The sequence below is a fragment of the Aethalodelphis obliquidens genome, unplaced genomic scaffold (assembly GCF_003676395.1).
Source record: "Aethalodelphis obliquidens isolate GAN/ISIS:26980383/991018 unplaced genomic scaffold, ASM367639v1 scaffold9, whole genome shotgun sequence".
Lineage (NCBI taxonomy): Eukaryota > Metazoa > Chordata > Mammalia > Artiodactyla > Delphinidae > Aethalodelphis > Aethalodelphis obliquidens.
This window is the reverse complement of record NW_020837953.1, coordinates 36151102-36164458: the sequence shown is the minus strand read 5'-3', so window position 1 is coordinate 36164458 and position 13357 is coordinate 36151102. Positions and strand designations below refer to the sequence as shown.

General features: G+C 37.4%; 1 protein-coding gene across 9 annotated transcripts in view; it reads right to left on the bottom strand.

Annotated features, from left to right (window-relative positions):
- The window catches only part of USP48 (ubiquitin specific peptidase 48), a 67008-nt gene that overhangs the window by 27062 nt on the left and 26589 nt on the right, over positions 1-13357 (bottom strand). For 5 of the 9 annotated variants that reach the window (XM_027109847.1, XM_027109840.1, XM_027109838.1 and 2 more), the window contains 6 exons: positions 9865-10044; positions 6817-6945; positions 5978-6127; positions 2304-2501; positions 1265-1379; positions 215-345 (listed from right to left, as the gene is read on the bottom strand). In XM_027109847.1, coding sequence (XP_026965648.1) covers positions 215-345; positions 1265-1379; positions 2304-2501; positions 5978-6127; positions 6817-6945; positions 9865-10044 — 903 coding nt within the window. The remainder of the gene's footprint in view (positions 1-214; positions 346-1264; positions 1380-2303; positions 2502-5977; positions 6128-6816; positions 6946-9864; positions 10045-13357) is intronic. The other 4 variants (XM_027109839.1, XM_027109843.1, XM_027109845.1 and 1 more) reach the window with 3 other exon arrangements.

The following is a 13357-nucleotide window of genomic DNA, read 5'->3' as shown; positions in this document are numbered from 1 at the left end:
ATAAGGAATGCCTCTCTTGAGCTGTTGAGCCCTTGCTCACTTTCAATAGCTTGTAAGTCTTTTTATGTGTTCTGAGACATTTTTGAGAGCTTTAGACTTCAAAAAATTGTCTTAGAAATTACGTGGATGGGAATCAAAACTATTTTACTCAAACAAATGCTTACAATTTTGTGGTATGATTCACAACCATCTACATACAGGTTTGAAATACTACCTTTATTCAAGGTGTTGCCATTCATTTTCCCACTGCTTTGGTCTGCATCGCCATCTTGCTCATCCAACTGTTCAAGAGCTAGCTGACGCCAACTGCGTAAGGAGGATTTCCCTACCCAAAATCCATCATTGCTGTGGAAGAGAGAGAGAATGTAAAATCATGCAAGTGACATTTCCTAATGTCCTTCTCCCTTCTTTCCTTGTAAAGGCCACAACTAAACTGAATTAAAATGTTCAGTATTTGCTGCTGCGCACACAATTTTTTTTAATCTATTTCCTCATTTTGGCCATTTTTACTCCTCATATTAAATTGCACGTATAGAAAATACTTTGCTTCCATCCTAAATCTTACCCTGCTACTCCTAACCCTCATTTAAATTTATGCCAATCACACCAAACAACTGGCCACTTTCCTTCACTTGATTACTACTCAAAACTGCATATAGCTGACCCTTCAAATGCATATAGGCACTCACATATATATACACAAACACGTTTAGGCCACTCAGGAGGCTGTTTATGGAATGACCCAAAACAGTGAACTAGATTGATATTTCTTTGGGAAATATACAACTTAAATTAAACCCAAACATCATAAATGCCACCTGAGTCCAGAGGTGCTCTACAGAGTGCGGCTCAACAAACTCCAAGAAGCCTGTATGTTCCTGACAAGGATGCACCACTGGGTACCCCTGGTTAACACACTTACTTCAGCCTCTCTAAAGGGGACACCCCAGGCCTGCTAGAATGGTTTTCCAACATAAGTATTCCACAATTCCATGTCAGAACACGGCGAGCACCTTGCCTTAGCTTGTTTAGGCCTCAGATGCACATCTCTGCTTCAACCTTTCTAATGGATGGAATATAGCCACAGGAGCTGTGCCTCAGCCCTCTTTATCTTTGCCACAGCAGCAGTCACCACAAAATTTACTCTGCTGTGGCCAACCACCCATCACCCTTCTTTCTTCCAAAGATCCCAAGTCCCTATTATCCACAAATAATAAGCTACTTGGTTTTTTAGCTTATCAAACAATATACACTGTGAACATACCCCTTTACTGTTGCTTTGAGCAGATTATTTACAGTTTTATAATCTTCATTTAGTTGGTTCTTCAGACGCAACACACGACAACGTTCTACTACACATTCCTTACACAGGGCTTTCACTGAGACAGAGAAAACGAAAGGGAAGAGTGTATTCACATACAGATTTCCTGTTAAGAAAATGTTTTCAGCACTTCATAAAACAATGAAGAATTTTAACCCAAAGTCACAAATTTTCACAATATAGCAAATTGGTATATGTCCTAAATTATTTTGGTGACATAAATATCAAGACAGCAATAGTGTTATCCTGCATAAAGAAAGAACTATAGGAGATAAAATGTTATAATATGCTATAACTATCTATGCCAGAAAGTATATTTTACAAGATTTAGATGCAAATTTTGCAAGACCACCATCAAATGATGGAGGGTGTAAAGGAGGGGAGGGTAATCAATATATGTGACAACTATAAATGTAATGTTAATTGTTTAAGACCTTCCTGTGGGTATCAACCAAACCAATACTCTGAAGAGTACTGTACAAAATAACAAAACACTAGATGCCTTTCTCTAATGTATCCTATTTTGTCTGTCTTGTGAGAAAAAACACACAACAAAACTGAATAAGCAGTTTCTTTTCTAACATTATAAATATACTGTGTATGACCCTGCTTAATTTATACTTGACTTAGCAAATCTTTTTTTTTTTTTTTTTTTTTTTGCGGTACCCGGGCCTCTCACTGCTGTGGCCTTTCCCGTTGCGGAGCACAGGCTCCGGACGCGCAGGCTCAGCGGCCATGGCTCACGGGCCCAGCCGCTCCGCGGCATGTGGGGTCCTCCAGGACCAGGGCACAAACCCGTGTCCCCTGCATCGGCAGGCGGACTCTCAACCACTGTGCCACCAGGGAAGCCCTAGCAAATCATTTTTGCAAACTGCAAGGAATATGAGGTCTAAGCACAGTCTGGGTCAAATGATCATAAAGATCATATAATGCAGACTTATTGCATTACTCTTTTTTAAGCAGATAAGACATCTCGAATTACCAGTTAGTCTTGGTCCTCCTCCATATCTACTATAGAAAATGTCTGCCGCATATTCAGATATTCTCTTCATAATCGATATTTTATCAGGATGAAGCTTATCATGGGAACACAGGCAAGCGTGATTATCAATAGGCTTGGTGGGTGTCGATTCATCCAACCACTTCTGCAGCCACTCAAGAGAGACAAATTCATAGGGCTCTGAGGAAGAAATCAAGGGAAAGAGCCTATGTATTTTTACAGCTTTTTGACTAAGCGATACATTCATTTTCCGCAAGACAATGCAAACTCTTTCCAAAGTTAGCAGAATCAGAAGAATCATTGTTCAGGGAAGACGTTTCATGAGTACAGCACAAAGCTCCGTTTAACTAGCACTCATCTGAATTCAAGGAGCTGTGCACGGGAGGGACGAGTCTGCGCGGTGCCCTGTAAGATCGGCTGGTATTATTAACCACATTCTACAAAAGAGGTTTCCACAGAGAGAAGTGTCTTGCTTGATAGCACAGCAGAGCTCTGATCAGGACACTTGGTGACTACAAGCCACACTCCAGGCCAGCTCGCAAATCACATAACCTCACCCCCATAACGATTTTCATAAACACTTGTCATCGATGTGTGATAATACAACTGAAAGTTAAAATGAGGAGTCTGACTAGGTTCTAAGTTAAAAATTAACCTCATCAGCTATAACCGCACTTTCACAAGGCCGTTTAAACCACTGAATTTTTCTTCACCCAAGATGATACTGATGTTGATTAAAAGGTAGTTGATTTCCCCATCCAAATCCATATCACAATCAATTCATTACATTATTATGTATTTCAGGAAATTAAGCTATTTTAAGCAACTTCTAGGATGAAGTGCACTGGAATCGAATATTATCAATTCTGAAGTTGCAAAAATTAAAAGATACAACCAAACAACTCAGAATGTGTTTTAATTTGGGAAAACAGAGCCCCAGAGTTCCGTAAAAGCCAAAATTAAAGATAAAGGGCCAGCTTTGATTACTTACAAAGATCTCCAGTGAGTCCCAGCATAAAACATAGAAGAAAACATACAGAGGTTGAATTTATATATTTGTATTATGATACTACTTCTGATGAGATCTGAGGGATAGACAATTCAACTCAAAGCCCATTTTGACCAATTTTACACTTCCCTGAGATTTACAAGTCTAAAAACTAACTTCCATTTTAAGTTTAGCATAAAACATTTCAATTTTTACAAAAACAAAATCCAGAACTGTTGGATCCCTTATTTGTGCTAAAACTGTACATCATAAACTGAGAGACTCCTAACTGATTGGTCAGCTCTGATGCAGCTGCAGAGGAAGAGCTCGTGACTACAAGTTGAGACCAAGTTCTGCCACCAAGAAACTGAACTTGAGCAAGTCACTTGAACTCTCTATGCTTCAGATCTTTTATTTGTAAAATGAAGGTAATAATACCTGCCTTCTACCTACCTCACAGGGATGCTGTTGAATGTAAAAGATAGGGTATGTGAAGCATTTTGAGCTTTTATGGAAGAAAAGAGATATAGAAAAGTTAATCATATATTCACACAATATATAAATGTGGAGTAAGATTCAGCATAGGTTAACATGGTTGTGGCATTTTACAGTGTATAATGGTATGGAATGATCCCTATCCCAGAGAGCAAAATACAAGTCTTAGCATATCTAATCTTTTCCCAAGGAAGAGTCCCATAGGTTAAAACTTTTAGTAATCTCAAGGCTATTGATGTAAGATATGAAGATTAGAAAAATCTTGAAAGAGCTGTAGCAATTTCTACCAAGGGCTTCCCTAACAATCGGGGTCTAGCACAAGTCTCAATAATTAAAGTAGATTCTGCTTGTGGAAGGTTTTTACACTACAGATGTTTCTGCACTAGAGAGAGACGCCTGGCAGGTTCTCACAGATGTTCTCCATTATTGTGATGCCAAAGGCATGGAGAATCAACTAACAGGAGTAAGAACTCTATTAAGTTGGGATAACAAACTGTATAAAAATCTCAGCATCTGACGAAGCGGGAAAGCAAGTGTTAAAATATTTACCAAAGGGAAACGTATACTATGGTTCAAACTTATTTATATATAGTTTTAAATGCCTGGATTTTGAATAGGAATTTGTTTTGGAAAGTTATAAAGTCTAGAAAGATCATGGCATCAAAAATATTTGAAACAACTTACCTAAAGATAATTTAGGATTATTTAGAGATAATTTATTTCAACTTAAATAAAAAGGGCCAAAAGGGTTCAGGTTCCCAGTGAGGTTTATATTTTAGGATAAATGACCCTTCTTTTAGTATGTTCACAAAGATAAGATTTAGAAAAAACATAAGACTTTGATTGGCAGCACAAAACCATGGTCAGTAGCTTTGAGATCTGACAATATTTTAGGAAAACATGGACTTACTATCATATAAGGTTACTATAAACGGGAAAAAATTATAAACCTCATAATTGGTAAGAGTGTTGATAACATATATACATATTTAAAGAACACAAGCACTGGTTCTTATAGACGGAATGAAAACAGGCAAGAGGGCACACAGTGTAAATTTGACACATAACATCTTTGGACCATACAATTTTAAAGAGTGATTCTCTTTAGTTTATAGACCCAGTAAGTTGCTTTCTTTTGTCCAGTGAATACAGGAAACCATGAATAAGGTTCAGAAAACAAATTTCTAGGTACCAACTCCTTTGAATAAATTTAGAGATCTGAATTACATGTTCATTTCCAAATTGTTTCCAATAAAACTGAGGTCGGTCTACTTATTTAGGATAATCCCAACCCTTGAAGCAGAGTTAACAGGTTACAAAGAAAGGTCAGAATCAAATTAAGGTATAGTTTAGACAGAACTTTTGAGAGATATTCTTACAGATGTAGCAATTTATATTCATCTTTTGCTTAAAGTAATACCAGTAGTGGAAAACTGAGATATCAAAAAGACAAAACCACAAGTACAATTATGCTTGAGTATTTATTTTCTAAAATTAGTAAAACTGCCTCTTTTTAAAGTAGGAGTTGGGTATGGGGAATTGCCTATGAAATGACCGAAAACTTTATTACAAATGGCATACCAGCCTTAAGGAGTTGAGGTTTCCTTTTTGAGGCATTAGATAAACTTGAATAAACAAACACAGTAAAGGAATGAGCTGGACTGTGTGGGATAATTCTTAAGAAATTAGGGGTCGGCAGAAAGCTTTCCTATTCTTAGAATATTTGATACTAAATTTCAAAATAATCTAACAGTATCATAAAAATAGTACTCATATAAAAGAATGCCTGTTAATACTCTTAGGGCACAAAGTACACAAGGAAATAGACTAGGCAAGTTGCTTTCATAGTAGCCCAATCTGATTTTTCTTTCAAAACAAGTTAATGCCTCACAAATCAGAAATATCTACAAGAGTTATATATGCAGAGTGCTGACCTAAACCTCATAATTTATTAAGAGCTTCCCATTTTTAAAAGTACACGATAATGAAAACTATACGGAATGCTACACATTAAGTTACTGTTGGTTTACATAGTAATTGTATAGCGCACAAGCTGGCATTAACGGGTTATAAATAAGAAAGGGCAGGGGAAAGTTTGTTCATACACATTTGTGAACATAAAAGAAACAAGGCACTTAATGGCAACAGTGCTGTCCCAGAATATCTTACAGACCAGCTCCAGCAGGTAACCTTTGGTACAGCTCCTTAACTTCTTCATGCTTTGCTTTTCCTTTATCCACACTTTGCTTACGCATCTCGGCCATTTCAATACACCACTCCTCAAATTTGGAATTATCCCGATCTACCAGCTCTTGAAGAAAGGCTATTCAGAACAGAAAGACACAAAAACCTTTATCCTGTTTTTCAAAGACAAAGAACCATGCTGATTTGTAAATTACAACAAATACTGGCTAAGATTTTGGTGGCAAAATCCTACTATGGTCTCCCTACAACCTGCAGGCAGAAGTAAAACTGAAGACAGACCCTGGAATAATACCAGGGGGGTTCCCTACCCGATTCTGCATGACATCATCAGCCAACTGGAAGCATCAAATGGGTCAGAAACACCATTCAAAACACATGGTGCCACAGACAGAGCACAGCACAGTCTTAGGTAAAATGACAACTGACGACTGCCTTCAGCCAAGCAGCAGCTCTTCCTTTCTTATATTAAATCTAGAAAATTTATAACTGGCTAAAACCCAAAACTGCTTTACAAAACTGAACAAAACAGAACCAAATTGCTCTTTAAATTCATCTTTATAATCCACAGGAATTTTTTTTAATTGCTTTTGCTTTTCTTTAGGGGCAGTCAGTGGAACACTTCTGTTAAAGCCTCCTTTATCATAAAAACTCACCACTTTAAAGCAAATCTGTGATTATATACACTTTCACCATTTACCATATGCAACCAACCTACCATAATAGATAAAAGCAATCCGTTCTCGTCATTGACCTTTGAGCATGGTATTCTAAAATACTTGCCTTATGTAATCCTGGAAAATTGCTCACCTGGTACCTGAATAGTCGTGTTGGGTTTTTCTTGAGCTTGTAGTCTATAAACCAACATGTACGCATTTCGAGAGCAGTGAGTTCCTTTGCCACACTTGGGTTTACGTGTCTGGGATTTAGAAGGTTCTGCTGAGGTAAGAGAAATCAAAAGATGACTAAATTAGAATGCCTAGAGTTTATTCATTCTTTTGCAGGGGAGGGGGAGGGGGAGGGTCATAGAAAACAATTCCTAAAATACGAACTCAAAATACATTAAAAGGCAATACAAATTTAGCAGGCTGGACAAATATTTTAATGTTTAAACAAGTTACTAACCCGCATTGCCTGCCATATTCCATTTTTAAAAGCTGAAAAGAAAGTATTCTTTTTCACAATGACAAACCTGAACCAGGAAAAAAAAAACAAACCACAAACTATTATGAGTTTATTTTACTGTTGATCTTAAATTACAAAAATAAATCCAGACTTAATTGTGCAAAGAAATAAAATGGAATGTTCCTGAAAAAAAATGAAATAAAATGCTAAGATTAGCCACTAATCTCTATAAATTCAGAAGCAAGTGGAAAACATTCGTGTTTTACATGGCACATACATCACATGAAGGGGATCTTCAAATTGAGTCTGATTACCCCAGGATAACCTTCCAATGGGTAGGAGGTCATGCATAGCTCTGAGGAAATCAATTACCAGATCCTCAATTGACAATGTATTTTTCTAAAATTGTTCAGGTTTCACTGATGGTTTCCACCTCTCCTTTCAGTCATCTGCCTCCCCACCTTACAAAAGAAAGATATAACCTCTTACCTGTGACAAAAAAAATCTTATCTCACCAAAAGATATGTTTACAGTAAAATTTTGCAGTTAAATTTTTAAAAATTTCTAACACACTTACATTGGTTTGATCAATTATATAGTTTTATTTAAAAAAAAAGAAAAAGAACACTCAATCCAGAAGTACTTTCTAACTATTTAGAGCTTTATAGCTACAGAAAACTTAGTATATTCCATTAGAATGAAATTCTATAGGGTCAGTGTAATGGAAACACTAGTATAGGAGAAAAAGGAAACATAAAAAAAAAAATCCTGTCATAAAAAAAGATCAGTTCATTTAACTCTGAAAAGGATGACATGGATGTATGGAATCTATATGTTATGTAATTTCATTTGGATACAACAGTAATGCTGCAGAGTTTAAGTTTCAATATTTATAATTTGTCAGAAGTTACATTATTTGAAGCTATTTAAATTTACAATGAAAAATGCTGGATTTTAAAATGTGCAATGAAATACAAAAGTTGTTCAATATTCTTATAGGGACTACAGGAGCAAGTATGTTTGAAGACCACAGTCATAGGGAATTAAAACTGTCAGGAGCATGTATACAAAGAAAAGACGTTGGTCATTCCTAACTAAAAAGTTAAGATTTAAGATGTTCATTGGGCTTCCCTGGTGGCGCAGTGGTTGAGAATCTGCCTGCCAATGCAGGGGACACGGGTTCGAGCCCTGGTCTGGGAAGATCCCACATGCTGCGGAGCAACTAGCCCCGTGAGCCACAATTACTGAGCCTGCGCGTCTGGAGCCTGTGCTCCGCAACAAGAGAGGCCGCGATAGTGAGAGGCCCGTGCACCGCGATGAGGAGTGGCCCCCACTTGCCGCAATTAGAGAAAGCCCACGCACATAAAAGAAGACCCAACACAGCATAAATAAATAAATAATTTTTTTAAAAAATTTTTAAAAAAGGGAAAACTCAAAAAAACATGTTCATTAATTTGTATAAGACGGAATATAAAATGATTCATAGAAGTTCACAAGAGAATATAGTAATGACTGACTAATGGAATTTAATGAATAAGTATTTTCTATTTTTGATAAAATAGATAAAAGGAGCAATGTAAGCTGCATATAATGAGAGGTATTAAAACATTGGAATGGGGGCTTCCCTGGTGGCGCAGTGGTTGAGAGTCCGCCTGCCGATGCAGGGGACACAGGTTCGTGCCCCGGTCCGGGAAGATCCCACATGCCGCAGAGCGGCTGGGCCCAGTGAGCCATGGCTGCTGAGCCTGCACGTCCGGAGCCTGTGCTCCACAACGGGAGAGGCCACAACAGTGAGAGGCCCGCGTACCACAAAAAGAAAAAAGTGGTATACATAAAAAAAATAGAAAATACTTCTTCCAATTACAAGAATAGAGCCACCACATGGACATCTGCAGCAAGATTCCCCAGGCCTTCCTGAAAGCCAACCTTAACTGCCATGCTACTCCACCTTGGGAAAGAGGTACTGATCCTTTAAGAAAGAAGGGTGGCAGGAGACACACACCTACTCCCAATCCTTTTCTCTTTTTGCATCCCATTGTCCGAGCCTCACCCCAAAATGACAAATACAGGAAGAAAGTGATGAGAACCTCAGCCAAGATGGCTCCTATTGGAAGAACAGCCCACTCCATTCGACAATAAATGGGTACGGAGCCCACGAAAACCGAGGTGATGAGAGCTACACACTAGAATAATACTATTTCAGGAGGTATCGTTTACAGCAGACCTCATTACTACAAAACAGCAAGCAGCTTATTCCCCAGAGGCACTGCTCCACACTCTAGGGATGGAGTAAGAAACTTAACAGAGAGGGGTAGACATTGCTCAGGGAACAAAGTTCCCCTGCTATACTTATTTCCCCAAAATAAATTTCCTGACCCAGAGAAAAGGACTACAAATCCTACTATATTACATCTACTACTCATAATTTTTAGCTTAATACTCACCATCCTCTTCCCTAGCTGCCCACAATTAACCTGTTAATTGAAAATTAAATTTGTGCCTTCAAACTGTACTGAAAACATGACATTATGGAAACCATCTCTGGAGCAAAATCATTTTTTAAAAAAATTCAAGCATTTCTATAACAGATGTTCAGAGATTTCATGTGTTTAAGAAATGCAAATAGACTTGATAGTCCATAACAATCTTGGGCCATAATAATTTATCACAAACATTTCTGGTAAAAAAAAAAAATTATATTTTAAAAGGGCACTCACAACTTAAAGGTTTTACCTAGATCTTCCTCAATCCCTAGTTGTAATTTCTTCCCCTCCATCTTTTCTATGTCTTCGTCATTAAACTTATACCATTCACCAGACTGTGGATCTTTCACATGGGCAATGTAGTGACCGGAATAAGCACTCACTCCTCTGTGTATGAGGACTGCACTGAGTTCATACACATAGGACCCACCTAGGGAAGGAGAAAGGGGAAAAATGAAAGAAATTTTGGATAACATTATTTCTTCTTATATCCTGAGCCTGAATTGTAATGATTACAATTCTTTATGCATCTGACAGAGTTCAAAATATGTCACCTAAGATTTAAAGAATTTAGTCTCATAAAATAAAGTAGCAGGCATTGTTTTAAGCAGCTCACTGTATCAACTCTCCATTCCCTCTGCAAAATATACAGGTGGAAAGCTATGGCATTCTGGGCACTCAGGGTTACGAAGCTATTCTGAAGTATACTCTCCCTTCTGCATTAACAGGCTGAGCCATATGCTTACCAAGAATCAGTTGTTCATATTTTCCAACTTATTACAAAAATTAACTACACACAAACTAATAAGATTTGAGTGCAAAACTAAAAAGCTATTGTTTCTAGAAAAAAGAAAAATGTTTTTTAAAAATTGGAGATAAGTCATTAAGGAAAATTGCTTTCAAAATAGGTGTAGACAAGGGAATTCACTGGTGGTCCAGTGGTTAGGACTCGGTGCTTTCAATGCCGATGACGTGGGTTTGATCCCTCGTCAGGGAACTAAGGTCCCACGAGCCTCGTGGCACGGCCAAAAGAGGGGGGAAAAAAATCGGTGTAGACGAGACAAATAGAAAATACAGAGAAAGAAACAATAAAAATCTAGACTGGGTTCTGCACTCAGATTTCTTTATGAGTATTTTAACTTATTAACTATTCCACTTTAAATAAACAAAACCGGGGCTTCCCTGGTGGCGCAGTGGTTGGGAGTCCGCCTGCCAATGCAGGGGACACGGGTTCGATCCCTGCTGCGGGAAGACCGCACATCCTGCGGAGCAATGAAGCCTGTGCGCCACAACTACTGAGCCTGCGCTGTAGAGCCCGCGAGCCACAACTACTGAGCCTGCGTGCCACAACTACTGAAGCCCGCGTGCCTAGAGCCCGTGCTTCTCAACAAGAGAAGCCACCGCAATGAGAGGCCTGCGCAACTCATCGAGGAGTAGCCCCTGCCTGCAGCAACTAGAGAAAGCCCGCACGCAGCAACGGGGACCCAACGCAGCCAAAAATAAATAATAAATAAAATAGATAAATTAAAATAAATAAACAAAACCTACATATCACAGCCTATCTACTATGCACATGGTTTATGCAAGAAGAGAAGGCTTTATCCATACATCAAAATATCAGCAAATGAACGAACATTTACGTTTTAAGACAAAATATTTTTAAGTTTGAAAAATATCTTTTAAACATTCTAAACTTAAACTAATTATAGGGAGGAAAATGTACTTAAAGCAATCACTGCTACTACATTTTATTAATAAAAATTAGAAAAATTCATCAGCAATCCTACAACACAGACATAACCACTATTAATATTGAAACTTATAGATTTTTTTCCAACAAATATATCATTAACATCTTTCCACATCATTAAATATTCTTCTGAAAATTATTTATAGTGACTATATACAAGTACCACATTATATTGAACCACTCCCTCACTGCTGGACATTTAAACTGGTAGCATTTTATGGCCATTAAATAATTACCTTTGTCATAAGAATCTTTGCACACATATCTTTGTTTCATCACTGTAATTTCCTTAAAACTGCAAGAAGTCAGTCATAAAGGTATAGCCAGTCACTCATTCAACAAATAATAAACATCCTAGACACTGTTTTAGGCATGGAGAATACAGCAGTTGACTGAAATGACAAAGTCCTGCATTCCTTTAGCTCAGTGGGGGAACACGGTAATGCAGATTAATACCTGAAGCAAAGCCCATCTAACCGCCCCCCAGCTGAAAATAAATTTAAAATACTAAGATAAAAATACTTTAAAATCTTTTAAGATGCAATGATCATCTGGCAACAAATAAATTCTCAGAAGCCAAATACTATGTGAAGGCAGGAAGCTAGGGAGGTTAAGGAAAATGAAACCAATTTCCTCCTGAGAGTATTAGGTGAAACTTTATCAACTTCAACTGTTTTTTTCACATTTAAGAGGTTTGTGGGACCAAAGCTAAGATCCTTAAAAGGTGAGGAGTCTAGAAGAGGACTCACATCGTGAAACTAGGGTTCTTCAGTTTAAGAAATAAGGAGAAATGAACCTACCCTGCAGAGGAAATAGTAGGAAAAAATTATCTGCCTTATACTTTGACTCTTGGGGTGAGGAAAAAAACAAATATCTGTTGCAAGTTTTTAAGAATCAAGCCCTCATGAATATTTCAACCAAGAATTCATACTACCTAGGAAGACAGAAAAACCTCAAGCCAAGAGTGTAGTTTGATGTGGTCCTAGAATGAGTGACAGTTCTAAAGAATATGAATTCAGTCCAACATACACATAAACACACACAAACACAACACAACACAAAGGACACAAGTCACTATAACTGAGAGGCAGGAAACAACAGGTAAATAACCCATGAAGTTTTTCATCTCAGTTACTGGAAAAAGTAAAAGTAAGTAGAACGTTATGTTTAAAGAAATAAATGATAGAATAAAAACTAAAAGTAAGGAATGAGATTATAAAAAATGAAAGTAAGATGTGATACAGAACCAAATCAAGCTTCTAGAAATGAAAATTACAATAACTGAAAGTCAAAACTCTACACAAGTTTTAACAGCGCGATTAGGTTTGCCTAAATAGAGAATCATTAAAGTAGAAGGTAGACCTGAAAAAAGTTATGTAGAATGCAGGACAAAGCAAGAGTTAGGAGACATGGATGGCAAAGTTAAAATCTTAATACATGACTAATGTAATTCCAGAAGGAGAGATGAATGAATGGAAAAGAGAAAAAAATTTAAGACATAATGGTTGAGAAATTTATCCTTTAGGGAGGTTAAATACACTAAAATTCAACCCAAACAGGTCACAGTGGCACTGCAAAACACAAAAACAAACAAAAAAAGATCTTCAAAATCAGACAAAATAAAACAGGTCACCTATAAAGAAACAAGAATTAAACCACAACCACCTTTACAACAGCAACAAAGGAAGCCCTAAGACAACAGAATCTCTAATCGTACTGAGTGAAAATAACTGTTAATCCTTAGAGTAAATTTCACAACAAGAAATATACTTCCAGACAGTATGCTGAAAATAACTTGATACCAACAGACCCTTACTAAAGGCATTTTTACAAACTTAATTCAAGTGTTCCAGATGGAAGGTCTAGAATATTAAAAGGAATGATAAACAAAGGAGGTAGGTAAACTAACACCAATAATTCTACAAATAATAAGGCATCCTATGGGGGTGTGTGTGTGTGTGTGTGTGTGTGTGTGTGTGTGTGTGTGTGTGTG